Consider the following 17,397-nt stretch of genomic DNA (forward strand, 5'->3'; position numbering starts at 1 on the left):
CACCTACCTGATGTAAGCCCCCTGATCAGTGTAGTAATGTAACATTATACCTGCTGTGTGTACCACCTACGTGATGTAAGAACCCTGTTCAGTGTAGTAATGTAACATTATACCTGCTGTGTGTATCACCTACGTGATGTAAGCCCCCTGATCAGTGTAGTAATGTAACATACCTGCTGTGTGTACCACCTACCTGATGTAAGCCCCCTGCTCAGTGTAGTAATATAACATTATACCTGCTGTGTGTACCACCTACCTGATGTAAGCCCCCTGATCAGTGTAGTAATGTAACATTATACCTGCTGTGTGTACCACCTACCTGATGTAAGCCCCCTGATCAGTGTAGTAATGTAACATTATACCTGCTGTGTGTACCACCTACCTGATGTAAGCCCCCTGCTCAGTGTAGTAATATAACATTATACCTGCTGTGTGTACCACCTACCTGATGTAAGACCCCTGATCAGTGTAGTAATGTAACATTATACCTGCTGTGTGTACCACCTACCTGATGTAAGACCCCAGCTCAGTGTAGTAATGTAACATTATACCTGCTGTGTGTACCACCTACCTGATGTAAGACCCCTGCTCAGTGTAGTAATGTAACATTATACCTGCTGTGTGTACCACCTACCTGATGTAAGACCCCTGCTCAGTGTAGTAATGTAACATTATACCTGCTGTGTGTACCACCTACCTGATGTAAGAATCCTGATCAGTGTAGTAATGTAACATTATACCTGCTGTTTGTACCACCTACCTGATGTAAGCCCCCTGCTCAGTGTATTAATGTAACATTATACCTGCTGTGTGTACCACCTACCTGATGTAAGCCCCCTGCTCAGTGTACTAATGTAACATAATACCTGCTGTGTGTACCACCTACCTGATGTAAGAACCCTGATCAGTGTAGTAATGTAACATTATACCTGATGTGTGAACCACCTACCTGATGTAAGAATCCTGATCAGTGTAGTAATGTAACATACCTGCTGTGTGTACCACCTACCTGATGTAAGAATCCTGATCAGTGCAGTAATGTAACTTTATACCTGCTGTGTGTACCACCTACCTGATGTAAGCCCCCTGCTCAGTGCAGTAATGTAACATTATACCTGCTGTGTGTACCACCTACCTGATGTAAGCCCGCTGCTCAGTGTAGTAATGTAATATTATACCTGCTGTGTGTACCACCTACCTGATGTAAGCCCCCTGCTCAGTGTAGTAATGTAACATTATACCTGCTGTGTATACCACCTACCTGATGTAAGCCCCTGCTCAGTGCAGTAATGTAACATTATACCTGCTGTGTGTACCACCTACCTGATGTAAGAATCCTGATCAGTGTAGTAATGTAACATTATACCTGCTGTTTGTACCACCTACCTGATGTAAGCCCCCTGCTCAGTGTACTAATGTAACATTATACCTGCTGTGTGTACCACCTACCTGATGTAAGCCCCCTGCTCAGTGTACTAATGTAACATTATACCTGCTGTGTGTACCACCTACCTGATGTAAGAACCCTGATCAGTGTAGTAATGTAACATTATACCTGATGTGTGAACCACCTACCTGATGTAAGAATCCTGATCAGTGTAGTAATGTAACATACCTGCTGTGTGTACCACCTACCTGATGTAAGCCCCCTGCTCAGTGTAGTAATGTAACATTATACCTGCTGTGTATACCACCTACCTGATGTAAGCCCCTGCTCAGTGCAGTAATGTAACATTATACCTGCTGTGTGTACCACCTACCTGATGTAAGCGCCCTGCTCAGTGTAGTAATGTAACATTATACCTGCTGTGTGTACCACCTACCTGATGTAAGAATCCTGATCAGTGTAGTAATGTAACATACCTGCTGTGTGTACAACCTACCTAATGTAAGTTCCCTGCACAGTGTAGTATTGTAACATTATACCTGCTGTATATACCACCTACCTGATGTAAGCCTTATCCTCAGTGTAGTAATGTAACATTATAGGTACTGTGTGTACCACCTACCTTATGTAAGCCCCCTGCTCAGTGTATCCTACCTTCCCCAGTGTAACCCCAGCGCTACCTTGTTTCTGTAGGTCCTTGGGCTGAGCGCTTCACTTTGCACCAGAATACAGGGGAGCTGCGCACTGCAACCGCTCTCCGGAATGCTGAGAGATCACATTATACAATGACCGTACAAGCAAGGGACAGAGGGACCCCACCCAGAAGCACAGAGACAACCATCCGAATAAAGGTACCTACTGTATATGCTGCATATATGTATACAAAGTAGTTGCTAAATACAGAAGGTTTGTCTGTGTACAGGTTATTGATATCAGTAGCAGTAAAGAATGCTTGACTGTGTCTACATACAGGCTATTGATATCCATAGCAGAGTTTCCTGCGTTGTTTTTCTTTACAGGTTATTAATATCAGTACAAGTAGAGTCCCATACAGTGTGTCTGTGTACAGGTTAGTGATATCGGTGGCAGTAGAGTACCCTACGGTGTGTCTGTGTACAGGTTAGTGATATCGGTAGCAGTAGAGTACCCTACATGTGTCTGTGTACAGGTTAGTGATATCGGTAGCAGTAGAGTACCCTACGGTGTGTCTGTGTACAGGTTAGTGATATCGGTAGTAGTAGAATACCCTAAGGTGTGTCTGTGTACAGGTTAGTGATATCGGTAGCAGTAGAGTACCCTATTGTGCGTCTGTGTACAGGTTAGTGATATCGGTAGCAGTAGAGTACCCTATGGTGTGTCTGTGTACAGGTTAGTGATATCGGTAACAGTAGAGTACCCTATGGTGTGTCTGTGTACAGGTTAGTGATATCGGTAGCAGTAGAGTACCCTACAGTGTGTCTGTGTACAGGTTAGTGATATCTGTATCAGTAAAGTACCCTACGTACAGGTTAGTGATATCGGTAGCAGTAGAGTACCCTATGGTGTGTCTCTGTACAGGTTAGTGATATCGGTAACAGTAGAGTACCCTATGGTGTGTCTGTGTACAGGTTAGTGATATCCGTAGCAGTAGAGTACCCTACAGTGTGTCTGTGTACAGGTTAGTGATATCTGTATCAGTAAAGTACCCTACGGTGTTTCTGTGTACAGGTTAGTGATATCGGTAGCAGTAGAGTCCCCTATGGTGTGTCTGTGTACAGGTTAGTGATATAGGTAGCAGTAGAGTACCCTACGGTGTTTCTGTGTACAGGTTAGTGATATCGGTAGCAGTAGAGTCCCCTATGGTGTGTCTGTGTACAGGTTAGTGATATAGGTAGCAGTAGAGTACCCTACAGTGTGTCTGTGTACAGGTTAGTGATATCGGTAGTAGTAGAGTACCCTACGCTGTGTCTGTGTACAGGTTAGTGATATCGGTAGTAGTAGAGTCCCCTACGGTGTGTCTGTGTACAGGTTAGTGATATCGGTAGTAGTAGAGTACCCTACGGTGTGTCTGTGTACAGGTTAGTGATATCGGTAGCAGTAAAGTACCCTACGGTGTGTCTGTGTACAGGTTAGTGATATCGGTAACAGTAGAGTACCCTACGGTGTGTCTGTGTACAGTTTAGTGATATCAGTAGCAGTAGAGTACCCTACGGTGTGTCTGTGTACAGGTTAGTGATATCGGTAGCAGTAGAGTACCCTACGGTGTGTCTGTGTACAGGTTAGTGATATCGGTAGCAGTAAAGTACCCTACGGTGTGTCTGTGTACAGGTTAGTGATATCGGTAGCAGTAAAGTACCCTACGGTGTGTCTGTGTACAGGTTAGTGATATCGGTAGCAGTAAAGTACCCTACGGTGTGTCTGTGTACAGTTTAGTGATATCAGTAGCAGTAGAGTACCCTACGGTGTGTCTGTGTACAGGTTAGTGATATCGGTAGCAGTAGAGTACCCTACGGTGTGTCTGTGTACAGGTTAGTGATATCGGTAGCAGTAAAGTACCCTACGGTGTGTCTGTGTACAGTTTAGAGATATCAGTAGCAGTAGAGTACCCTACGGTGTGTCTGTGTACAGGTTAGTGATATTGGTAGCAGTAAAGTACCCTACGGTGTGTCTGTGTGCAGGTTAGTGATATCGGTAGCAGTAGAGTACCCTACGGTGTGTCTGTGTACAGGTTAGTGATATCGGTAGCAGTAAAGTACCCTACGGTGTGTCTGTGTACAGGTTAGTGATATCGGTAGTAGTAGAGTACCCTACGGTGTGTCTGTGTACAGTTTAGTGATATCAGTAGCAGTAGAGTACCCTACGGTGTGTCTGTGTACAGGTTAGTGATATCTTTAGCAGTAGAGTACCCTACGGCAGTGATTTTCAACCTTTTTTTTGCCGTGGCACACTATTTTACATTAAAAAAATCCTGCAGCACACCACCATCCCAAAATTTTACAATATCACACATTGTAGCCTAATACAGCATATATATATATATATATATATATATATATATATATATATATATATATATACACACACACTGTACTGTGCTGTCATGCCATGCCTCCTACAAACTAAGTGTTGCGTGCTGCTGTGTGTAGAGCCAGCACTAGGCATGTGTTGTGGTGGGTAGGGTTCCTTCCAAGTGTGAATACGGGTCAGGGAGGCGAGCTGCCGCTGCACAGTTACCCTCAGTCATCATCTCACTCAAAATAAAAAAACGGCCCAGAATAAAAAACAAGCAAAATTTTAAAAATATGTCACACTGTTGTCAGTCTGCCGCGGCACACCTGAGGATCTCTCACGGCACACTAGTGTGCCGCGGCACACTGGTTGAAAAACACTGCCCTACGGTGTGTCTGTGTACAGGTTAGTGATATCGGTAGCAGTAGAGTACCCTACGTTGTGTCTGTGTACAGGTTAGTGATATCGGTAGCAGTAGAGTACACTGTGGTGTGTCTGTGTACAGGTTAGGGATATCGGTAGCAGTATAGTACCCTACGGTGTGTCTGTGTACAGGTTAGTGATATCGGTAGCAGTAGAGTACCCTATGGTGTGTCTGTGTACAGGTTAGTGATATCGGTAACAGTAGAGTACCCTATGGTGTGTCTGTGTACAGGTTAGTGATATCGGTAGCAGTAGAGTACCCTACGTTGTGTCTGTGTACAGGTTAGTGATATCGGTAGCAGTAGAGTACCCTACGTTGTGTCTGTGTACAGGTTAGTGATATCGGTAGCAGTAGAGTACACTGTGGTGTGTCTGTGTACAGGTTAGGGATATCGGTAGCAGTATAGTACCCTACGGTGTGTCTGTGTACAGGTTAGTGATATCGGTAGCAGTAGAGTACACTATGGTGTGTCTGTGTACAGGTTAGGGATATCGGTAGCAGTAGAGTACCCTACGGTGTGTCTGTGTACAGGTTAGTGATATCGGTAGCAGTAGAGTACCCTACGGTGTGTCTGTGTACAGGTTAGTGATATCGGTAGCAGTAGAGTACACTGTGGTGTGTCTGTGTACAGGTTAGGGATATCGGTAGCAGTAGAGTACCCTACGGTGTGTCTGTGTACAGGTTAGTGATATCGGTAGCAGTAGAGTACACTATGGTGTGTCTGTGTACAGGTTAGTGATATCGGTAGCAGTAAAGTACCCTACGGTGTGTCTGTGTACAGGTTAGTGATATTGATATAATAAAATCTAATGGGGCGCTTGTAAAAGAGTAAAACTGCTTAATAGTTGGCAGTATACAGTATGTCTGATACAATGTATAATATACAAATAACCATATTAAGTATACATACAGATTTACAAAGAAATGTCCCAAGTGAACAAAATATACTTCTTGGATATAGGAGAATCCTCCTTAAAATAAATTTCTGTATATTGGCTGCCTCCTCACCGATTGATCTGGGTTAAAGCTGTAGAATATAAAGAAGAACAGAGGGCGCCTCATGTGCAGGATCATCAAACACAAATATGACCTGGATATAATATAGGCCAAATGGGTACTCACATATTAATAGAGCACAGCAATGTGCTAGTAGGTATCGGGTGTAACAGCTCACCCACAGCTGGGATTTTCAGTTTGCTGCAATGGATATAAAGCATAGATAGAAGGCACTACATGTGCAGATCAGAGTATAACCATATATTGTGCTAATGTCAAATGGGTACTCACTTATTCACCAAGCACAAAATGTGCTGGTAGATGCAGACTGACAGATTTATAGCAGGTGTGTCAGCTCACCCCACTGTGTTTCTCCCAATGAGCAGGATCCAGGTGCAGGGAAGTGCCAATAATGGTGCTCCAATAGGAACTCAATAATCACAGGCAGGTAAGGTCTTTCCACTCAATTTGGATTTTTGTAAACTATGGTATTTATTAAAAAGGTTTAAAAACAAATACAAAAGTGGAATAAGGGTATCCAAATATCCCCCTATACATGCAATGCGTTTCTATGCGCTATAAGGCCGTTTCCTCTGGCATAGTATACACCTTACCAATTAATATGTGAGTACCCATTTGGCCTATATTATATTGAGTTCATATTTGTGTTTAATGATCCTGCACATGAGGCGCCCCTCTGTTCTTCTTTATATTCTTAGTGATATTGATAGTAGTAGAGTACCGTAAGGTGTGTCTGTGTGCTGGTTAGTGATATCGGTATCAGTAAAGTACCCTACGGTCTGTCTGCATACTGGCTATTGATATCGGTAGCTGTAGAGTACCCTACGGTGTGTTTGCATACAGGTTAGTGATATCGGTAGCAGTGGAGAACCCTACAATGTGTCTGTGTTCTAGTTTGTGATATTAGTAGCAGTAGAGTACCCTACGGTGTGTTTGCATACAGGTTAGTGATATCGGTAGCAGTAGAGAACCCTACAATGTGTCTGTGTTCTGGTTTGTGATATTAGTAGCAGTAGAGTACCCTACGGTGTGTCTGTGTGCTGGTTAGTGATATTGGTAGCAGTGGGTACCCTACGGTGTGTCTGTGTGCTGGTTAGTGATATTTGTAGCAGGTTGTGTCTGGGTACAGGTTAGTAATATCGGTAGCAGTAGAGTCCCCCTACGGCATGTCTGCATGCTGGCTATTGATATCGGTAGCAGTAGAGTACCCTATGGTGTGTCTGGGTGCAGGTTAGGAATATCGGTAGCAGTAGAGTACCCTACGGTGTGTCTGTGTCAAGGTTAGTGATATCGGTACCAGTAGAGTCCCCTACGGTGTGTCTGAGTACAGGTTAGTGATATCGGTAGCAGTAGAGTACCCTATGGTGTGTCTTCATGCTGGTTAGTGATATCAGTAGCAGTAGAGTACCCCATGATGTGTCTTCATGCTTGTTAGTGATATCGGTAGCAGTACCCTACGGTGTGTCTGGGTGCAGGTTAGTGATATTGGTAGCAGTAGAGTTCCCTACTGTGCATCTGCATGCTGGTTAGTGATATTGGTAGCAGTAGAGTACCCTATGATGTGTCTGCACGCTGGTTGGTGATATCGGTAGCAGTGAGTACCCTACTGTGTGTCTGTGTACAAGTTAGTGATATTGGTAGCAGTAGAGTACCCTACGGTGTGTCTATGTACAGGTCAGTTATATCGGTAGCAGTAGAGTACCCTACGGTGTGTCTGTGTGCAAGTTAGTGATATCGGTAGCATTAGAGTACCCTATGGTGTGTCTGCGTGCTGGTTAGTGATATTGGTAGCAGTGAGTACCCTACGGTGTGTCTGCATGCTGGTTTGAGGTATCGGTACCAGTAAAGTCCCCTACGGTGTGTCTTGAGTACAGGTTAGTGATATCTGTGCTGGTTATTGATAGCAGAAGCAGTAGAGTACCTACGGTGTGTCTGTCTGCATACAAGTTAGTGACATCGGTAGCAGTAGAGTCCTCTACAGTGTGTCTGCGTGCTGGTTAGTTATATTGGTAGCAGTAGAGTACCCTACAGTGTCTGTGTGCTGGTTATTGATATTGAAAGCAGTAGAGTACCCTATGGTGTGTCTGTGTGCTGGTTATTGATATCGGTAGCAGTGAGTACCCTAGGGTGTGTCTGTGTGCTGGTTATTGATATCGGTAGCAGTAGAGTACCGACAGTGTGTCTGCATACAGGTTATTGATATTGGTAGCAGTAGAGTACTCTACGGTGTGTCTATGTACAGGTTAGTGATATCGGTATCAGTAAAGTACCATACGGTGTTTGTGTGCAAGTTAGTAATATCTGTAGCAGTATAGTACCCTACGGTGTGTTTGTCTGTGTGCTGGTTAGTGATATCAGTAGCAGTAGAGTACTGCTACCGACATCACGTACCTGTATGCAGATACACCGTAGGTACTCTACTGCTACTGATATCACTAACCAGCACACAGACACACCGTAGGGGACTTTACTGGTACCGATATCACTAATCTGAACACAAACGCACCGTAGGGTACTCTACTGCTACCGATATCACTTACCTGTATGCAGACACACCATAGGTACTCTACTGCTACCGATATCACAAACCAGCATACAGACACACCGTAGGGTACTCATTGCTACCAATATCACTAACCAGCACACAGACACCATAGGGGACTCTACTGCTACCGACATCAGTCCCCTAGGGTGTGTCTGTGTGCTGGTTAGTGATATCGTTAGCAGTAGAGTACCTACGATGTGTCTGCATACAGGTTAGTGATATCAGTAGCAGTAGAGTACCTACAGTGTGTCTGTGTGCTGGTTATTGATATCGGTAGCAGTAGAGTACCTACCATGTGTCTGCATACAGGTAAGTGATATCGGTACCACTAGAGTCCCCTACGGCGTGTCTGCATACTGGCTATTGATATCGGTAGCAAAAGAGTATCCTACGGTGTGTCTGTGTGCAGGTTAGTGATATCGGTAGCAGTAGAGTACCCTACGGTGTCTGTGTGCTGGTTAGTGATATTGGTAGCAATGAGTACCCTACGGTGTGTCTGTATGCTGGTTTGTGATATCGGTAGCAGTAGAGTACCTATGGTGTGTCTGCATACAGGTGATATTGGTAGCAGTAGAGTACCCTACGGTGCGTTTGTGTCCAGATTAATGATATCGGTACCAGTAAATAGAGATGTCACAAATTGTTCGCCGGCAAATAGTTCCCGGCGAACATAGCATGTTCGCGTTCGCCGCGGCGGGCGAACATATGCGATGTTCGATCCACCTCATAGTCTTCATCATTGAGTAATACTTTGACCCTGTACGTCACACTCAGCAGGCACATTCCAGCCAATCAGCAGCAGACCCTCCCTCCCAGACCCTCCTACCTCCTGGACAGCATCCATTTTAGATTCATTCAGAAGCTGCATTCTTAGGGAGAGGAGGGACAGTGTAGCTGCTGATGATTAATAGGGAAATTGATAGCTAGGCTAGTGTATTCAGTGTCCACTACAGTCCTGAAGGACTCATCTGATCTCTGCTGTAAGGACAGCACCCCAAAAAGCCCTTTTTAGGGCTGTTTTTTTTCCCTGTGTAATCTAATTGCCGTTGCCTGCCTGCCAGCGTGTGTGCCAGGCTCACAGCGTATACTGTGCCCACTTGCCCAGTGCCACCACTCATATCTGGTGTAACAGTAGTGTAAATTTAATTAAAAAAAAACTTTGTTGACTGTGAAACATCAGTCTGCTTGTGTAATCTAATTGCAGTTGCCTGCCTGCCAGCGTGTGTGCCAGGCTCACAGCGTATACTGTGCCTACTTGCCCAGTGTCACCACTCATATCTTGTTTAATAGTAGTGTACATTTAAAAAAAAAAAAACTTTTTGGACTGTGAAACATCAGTCTGCTTTTTTGTGTCAGACTCACAGCGTATACTGTGCCCACTTGCCCAGTGCCACGACTCATATCTTGTTTAATAGTAGTGTAAGTGTACATTTAAAAAAAAAAACTTTTTTGACTGTGAAACATCAATCTGCTTTTTTGTGTCATTCTCACAGCGTATACTGTGCCCACTTGCCCAGTGCCACCACTCATATCTTGTTTAATAGTAGTGTAAGCGTACATTTAAAAAAAAAAAACTTTTTGGACTGTGAAACATCAGTCTGCTTTTTTGTGTCAGGCTCACAGCATATACTGTGCCCACTTGCCCAGTGCCACCACTCATATCTTGTTTAATAGTAGTGTAAGTGTACATTTACAAAAAAAAAACTTTTTGGACTGTGAAACATCAGTCTGCTTTTTTGTGTCAGGCTCACAGCGTATACTGTGCCCACTTGGCCAGTGGCACCACTAATATCTTGTTTAATAGTAGTGTAAGCGTACATTTAAAAAAAAAAAAACTTTTTTGACTGTGAAACCTCAGTCTGCTTTTTTGTGTCAGGCTCACTGCGTATACTGTGCCCACTTGCCCATGCCACCACTCATATCTTGTTTAATAGTAGTGCAAGCGTACATTTTAAAAAAAAAATTTTTGACTGTGAATCCTCAGTCTGCTTTTTTGTGTCAGGCTCACAGCGTATACTGTGCCCACTTGCCCAGTGCCACCACTCATATCTTGTTTAATAGTAGTGTACATTTAAAAAAAAAAAAAACTTTTTCTACTGTGAAACATCAGTCTGCTTTTTTGTGTCAGGCTCACAGCGTATACTGTGCCCACTTGCCCAGTGCCACCACTCATATCTTGTTTAATAGTAGTGTAAGTGTACATTTAAAAAAAAAATTGACTGTGAAACATCAGTCTGCTTTTTTGTGTCAGGCTTACAGCGTATACTGTGCCCACTTGCCCAGTGCCACCACTCATATCTTGTTTAATAGTAGTGTAAGTGTACATTTAAAAAAAAACAAAAAACTTTTGACTGTGAAACATCAGTCTGCTTTTTTGTGTCAGGCTCACAGCGTATACTGTGCCCACTTGCCCAGTGCCACCACTCATATCTTGTTTAATAGTAGTGTAAGCGTACATTTAAAAAAAAAAACTTTTTTGACTGTGAAACCTCAGTCTGCTTTTTTGTGTCAGGCTCACAGCGTATACTGTGCCCACTTGCCCAGTGCCACCACTCATATCTTGTTTAATAGTAGTGTACATTTAAAAAAAAAAAACTTTTTTGACTGTGAAACCTCAGTCTGCTTTTTTGTGTCAGACTCACAGCGTATACTGTGCCCACTTGCCCAGTGGCACCACTAATATCTTGTTTAATAGTAGTGTAAGCGTACATTTAAAAAAAAAAAAACTTTTTTGACTGTGAAACCTCAGTCTGCTTTTTTGTGTCAGGCTCACTGCGTATACTGTGCCCACTTGCCCATGCCACCACTCATATCTTGTTTAATAGTAGTGCAAGCGTACATTTTAAAAAAAAATTTTTTGACTGTGAATCCTCAGTCTGCTTTTTTGTGTCAGGCTCACAGCGTATACTGTGCCCACTTGCCCAGTGCCACCACTCATATCTTGTTTAATAGTAGTGTACATTTAAAAAAAAAAAAAACTTTTTCTACTGTGAAACATCAGTCTGCTTTTTTGTGTCAGGCTCACAGCGTATACTGTGCCCACTTGCCCAGTGCCACCACTCATATCTTGTTTAATAGTAGTGTACATTTAAAAAAAAAAAAAACTTTTTCTACTGTGAAACATCAGTCTGCTTTTTTGTGTCAGGCTTACAGCGTATACTGTGCCCACTTGCCCAGTGGCACCACTCATATCTTGTTTAATAGTAGTGTACATTTAAAAAAAAACAAAAAACTTTTGACTGTGAAACATCAGTCTGCTTTTTTGTGTCAGGCTCACAGCGTATACTGTGCCCACTTGCCCAGTGCCACCACTCATATCTTGTTTAATAGTAGTGTAAGCGTACATTTAAAAAAAAAAACTTTTTTGACTGTGAAACCTCAGTCTGCTTTTTTGTGTCAGGCTCACAGCGTATACTGTGCCCACTTGCCCAGTGCCACCACTCATATCTTGTTTAATAGTAGTGTAAGCGTACATTTAAAAAAAAAAACTTTTTTGACTGTGAAACCTCAGTCTGCTTTTTTGTGTCAGGCTCACAGCGTATACTGTGCCCACTTGCCCAGTGCCACCACTCATATCTTGTTTAATAGTAGTGTAAGCGTACATTTAAAAAAAAAAACTTTTTTGACTGTGAAACCTCAGTCTGCTTTTTTGTGTCAGGCTCACAGCGTATACTGTGCCCACTTGCCCAGTGCCACCACTCATATCTTGTTTAATAGTAGTGTAAGCGTACATTTAAAAAAAAAAACTTTTTTGACTGTGAAACCTCAGTCTGCTTTTTTGTGTCAGGCTCACAGCGTATACTGTGCCCACTTGCCCAGTGGCACCACTCATATCTTGTTTAATAGTAGTGTACATTTAAAAAAAAAAAAAACTTTTTGGACTGTGAAACATCAGTCTGCTTTTTTGTGTCGGGCTCACAGCGTATACTGTGCCCACTTGCCCAGTGCCACCACTCATATCTTGTTTAATAGTAGTGTAAGTGTACATTTAAAAAAAAAAAAATTGACTGTGAAACATCAGTCTGCTTTTTTGTGTCAGGCTCACAGCGTATACTGTGCCCACTTGCCCAGTGCCACCACTCATATCTTGTTTAATAGTAGTGTAAGTGTACATTACAAAAAAAACAAAACTTTTTTGACTGTGAAACATCAGTCTGGTTTTTTGTGTCAGACTCACTGCGTATACTGTGCCCACTTGCTCAGTGCCACCACTCATATCTTGTTTAATAGTAGTGTAAGTGTACATTTAAAAAAAAAAAAAAATTTTGACTGTGAAACATCAGTCTGCTTTTTTGTGTCAGGCTCACAGCGTATACTGTGCCCACTTGCCCTGTGCCACCACTCATATCTTGTTTAATAGTAGTGTAAGTGTACATTTAAAAAAAAATGATAGGCAGAGGCAGGCCACCCCGCAAGTGCCGTCGTGGTCATGGTTCTGTGATTCCCTTTGGCCCTAGAATAATGCCCAGTGTTCAGAGGCCACGTACCATGAACTCGAAAAGTTCTGAGGACATAGTTGACTTTTTAACACAGGACACCCCATCTTCTATAGCTTCCGCTCGGAACCTTGACGCACTATCCTCCTCCAGCTTAGCTTCGGGCACCTCTCAAGTTACCACTCGCCCGCCTGCCGCCACCACCAACACTAGCACCACAGCCGCTTCACTTGATCTGTCAGAGGAGTTATTTACACATCAGTTTGAAGAAATGAGTGATGCGCAACCATCATTGACAGAGGATGTAGATAACAGGTGATATGTCTCAGTCAGGCAGCATTACAGACATGGACGTACGGTGTGATGATGATGATGTTGTACCCGCTGCTTCCTTTGTTGATTTGTCAGATACAAGTGAAGAGGTTGATGATGACGATGCGTCCGTGGATGTCACGTGAGTGCCCGCTAGAAGAGAAGAAGAACAGGGGGAAAGTTCAGATGAGGAGACAGAGAGGAGGAGGAGACGAGTTGGAAGCAGGGGGAGGTCGTCGCAAGGAGCTAGTGGCACAGTCAGACAGCATGCATCGGCACCCGGGGTCAGCCAGACAGCACGCCAATCAACGCATGCTGTTGCCTCCACCAGAATGCCGTCATCGCAGAGCTCAGCAGTGTGGCATTTTTTTTGTGTGTCTGCCTCTGACAACAGCGATGCCATTTGCAACCTGTGCCAAAAGAAACTGAGTCGTGGGAAGTCCAACACCCACCTAGGTACAACTGCTTTGCGAAGGCACATCACAAACTCCTATGGGATCAACACATGAGTAGAAGCAGCACACAAACTCAAAGCCGCCATCCTCCTCCTGGTCCAGCATCTTCAGCCACGTCAACCACTGCTGTCCTCCTTGCCCCCTCTCAACCATCCGCCACTCCGTCTCTCGCCTTGAGCAGTTCCTGCTCATCACCAGCCCACAGTCAGGTGTCTGTCAAGGACATGTTTGAGCGTAAGAAGCCAATGTCACAAAGTCACCCCCTTGCCCGGCGTCTGACAGCTGGCTTGTCTGAACTCGTAGCCCGCCAGCTTTTACCATACAAGCTTGTGGAGTCTGAGGCGTTCAAAAAATTTGTAGCTATTGGGACACCGCAGTGGAAGGTACCCGGCCAAAATTTCTTTGCACAAAAGGCAATCCCCAACCTGTACTCGATTGTGCAAAAGGAAGTAATGGCATGTCTGGCACACAGTGTTGGGACAAGGGTCCATCTGACCACTGATAGCTGGTCTGCAAAGCATGGTCAGGGCAGGTATATCACCTGCACTGCACATTGGGTAAACCTGCTGACGGCTGCCAAGCATGGAATGCATGGCTCTGCAGAGGAGTTGGTGATACCGCCACGACTTGCAGGCAGGCCTGCTGCCACCTCCTCTACTCCTCCTCCATCCTCTTCCATAACCTCCTCGGCTGAGTCCTCTTCTGCTGCTGAGTCTTGCTCCACATCAACGGCACCCCCCCAGCTCCCCAGGTACTATTCCACATCCCGGATATGGCAGTGTCACGCCGTCTTGGGGTTGACTTGCCTGAAAGCAGAGAGTCACAACGGACCAGCACTCCTGTCCGCCCTGAATGCACAGGTGGATCAGTGGCTGACTCCGCACCAACTGGAGATTGGCAAAGTGGTTAGTGACAACGGAAGCAATTTGTTGGCGGGATTGAATTTGGGCAAGTTGACACATGTGCCGTACATGGCACATGTGTGTAATCTGATCGTACAACGCTTTGTGCATAAGTACCCAGGCTTACAAGGATGTCCTGAAGCAGGCCAGGAAGGTGTGTGGCCATTTCAGGCTTTCCTACACGGCCATGGCGCACTTTTCAGATATCCAGCGGCAAAACAACATGCCAGTGAGGCGCTTGATTTGCAACAGCCTGACACGTTGGAATTCAACACTCCTAATGTTCGACTGCCTGCTCCAACAAGAAAAAGCCATTAATGACTATTTGTATGACCGGGGTGCTAGGACAGCCTCTGCGGAGCTGGGATTTTTTTTGCCACGTTACTGGACGCTCGTGCGCAATGCCTGTAGGCTTATGCGTCCTTTTGAGGAGGTGACAAACTCAGTCAGTCGCACTGAAGGCACCATCAGCGACATCATACCATTTGTTTTCTTCCTGGAGCGTGCCCTGCGAAGAGTGCTGGATCAGGCCGTAGATGAGCGTGAAGAGGAAGAGGGATAGTTGTGGTCACCATCACCACCAGAAACAGCCTTATCAGCATCGCTTGCTGGACCAGCGGCAACGCTGGAAGAGGATTGTGAGGAAGAGGAGTCGGAGGAGGAGGAAGACCAACCACAACAAGCATCCCAGGGTGCTCGTTGTCACCTATCTGGTACCTGTGGTGTTGTACGTGGCTGGGGGGAAGAAGATACCTTCAGTGAGATCACTGAGGACGAGGAACAGGACATGAGTAGCTCGGCATCCAACCTTGTGCAAATGGGGTCTTTCATGCTGTCGTGCCTGTTGAGGGACCCTCGTATAAAAAAGCTGAAAGAGAACGACCTGTACTGGGTGTCCACACTACTAGACCCCCGGTATAAGCATAAAGTGCCTGAAATGTTACCGAATTGCCACAAGTCGGAAAGGATGCAGCAGTTCAAAAATAAATTAAAAAGTATGCTTTACACAGCGTATAAGGGTGATGTCACAGCACAACGGGAATCTAACAGGGGAAGAGATGAAAGTAATCCTCCTCCTCCTCCCACGACCACGGCAGCAAGGACAGGACGCTTTCCAGAAGTGTTGTTGATGGAGGACATGCAGACCTTTTTAACTCCTATGCATCGCCACAGCCCTTCGGGATCCAGCCTCAGAGAAAGACTCAACTGACAGGTAGAAGACTACCTAGCATTAACTGCGGATCTCGACACTCTGAGGAGCGATGGACCCCTTGACTACTGGGTGTGCAGGCTTGACCTGTGGCCTGAGCTATCCCAATTTGCAATCGAACTTCTGGCCTGCCCCGCTTCAAGTGTCCTGTCCGAAAGGACCTTCAGTGCATCAGGAGGTATTGTCACTGAGAAGAGAAGTTGCCTAGGTCAAAAAAGTCTTGATTATCTCACCTTTATTAAAATGAATGAGGGATGGATCCCGAAAGGACTGACATTGTGCGATACATTAGAGTAAAAAAGGCCTGATGAGATGAGCTGCCTTGGGCTACAAATGGTACACACGCTGCTGTATTTTATCTTCGAATGCCGGATGACTTGCGTGACTTACCCGCCAACAACTAGGGTTCAAGCCTCAATGTTTTAGGGCACTTTCTAACTGTCAAACAAACATCAATATTTCTGGCCGCTGGTGCTGCACTGTGGCTACAAATCACAAACCAAAAAAAAGGCACCTAACAGGGATTAAACTGTTAAGAATAGTACTACTTAACACACCACTCATATCTGGTGGCACAGTAGATTGCACACGCAGTGCCCCAAATTTGAAGTAGGAGGACCGACCAAGCATCTTTTTCCATCTCCCAGTTCCTAAAATCCATGCCATATACACGTCCCCTGATAGGGGACGTAACAGGGATTAAACTGATAAGAATAGTACTACTTAACACACCACTCATATCTGGTGGCACAGTAGATTGCATGCGCAGTGCCCTAAATTTGAAGTAGGAGGACCGACCAAGCATCTTTTTCCATCTCCCGGTTCCTAAAATCCATGCCATATACACGTCCCCTGATAGGGGACGTAACAGGGATTAAACTGATAAGAATAGTACTACTTAACACACCTTATAATAACGCAGAGAGAGGCAACGCAGAGAGAGGAGTCTGAAGAAGAGGAGTCAGAGGAGGAAGGTGGCTTTGAGGAGGTGGAAGACCAAACACAGCAGGCGTCCCAGGGGGCTTGTTGTCACCTTTCGGGGACCCTTGGTGTTGTACGTGGCTGGGTGGAGGAAGAGACCTTCAATGACATCAGTGAGGACAAGGAACGGGACATGGCTAGCTTGGTATCCAACCTTGTGCAAATGGGGAGTTTGCGGTTGTGCAAATGGACTGTTTGCGGTTGTTTGCGGTGCGTTAAATGGGGAGTTTGGTCTGTCACTGTGAAGCGGGCGTAACCCTTACACTACCTGATCGATACAACATCATACCTGATGTTTTAAAGCACGTTATTCCAAACAATTTAGGAATGTTAGGTGATTTATGCCCTTTATGGCTTAAAACCAGACTCTGCATCAACTATCTAATTTTCCATCGGAGTATTGCCATGGATCCCCCTCCAGCATGCCACAGTCCAGGTGTTAGTCCCCTTGAAACAACTTTTCCATCACTATTGTTGCCAGAAAGAGTCCCTGTGGGTTTTAAAGTTCGCCTGCCTATTGAAGTCTATGGCGGTTCGCCCGTTCGCGAACAGTTGTGGAAGTTTGCGTTCGACGTTCGCGAACCAATATTTTTAGGTTCACGACATCACTACCAATAAAGTCCCCTACGGTTAGTGATATTGGTAGCAGTAGAGTACCCTACAGTGTGTCTGTGTACAGGTTAGTGATATAGGTAGCAGTAGAGTACCCTACGGTGTGTCTGTGTACAGGTTATTGATAT

The 17,397-nt window shown here is 44.8% G+C and overlaps 1 protein-coding gene across 1 annotated transcript in view; it reads left to right on the forward strand.

The window, feature by feature from the left end:
- The window catches only part of LOC128652759 (protocadherin-16), a 342,864-nt gene that overhangs the window by 129,377 nt on the left and 196,090 nt on the right, over window positions 1-17,397 (forward strand). Inside the window, exon 9 of the mRNA XM_053705690.1 lies at window positions 2,081-2,238. Within this exon, the coding sequence (XP_053561665.1) occupies window positions 2,081-2,238 (158 nt within the window). The remainder of the gene's footprint in view (window positions 1-2,080; window positions 2,239-17,397) is intronic.

This window comes from Bombina bombina, chromosome 3, assembly GCF_027579735.1.
Source record: "Bombina bombina isolate aBomBom1 chromosome 3, aBomBom1.pri, whole genome shotgun sequence".
Lineage (NCBI taxonomy): Eukaryota > Metazoa > Chordata > Amphibia > Anura > Bombinatoridae > Bombina > Bombina bombina.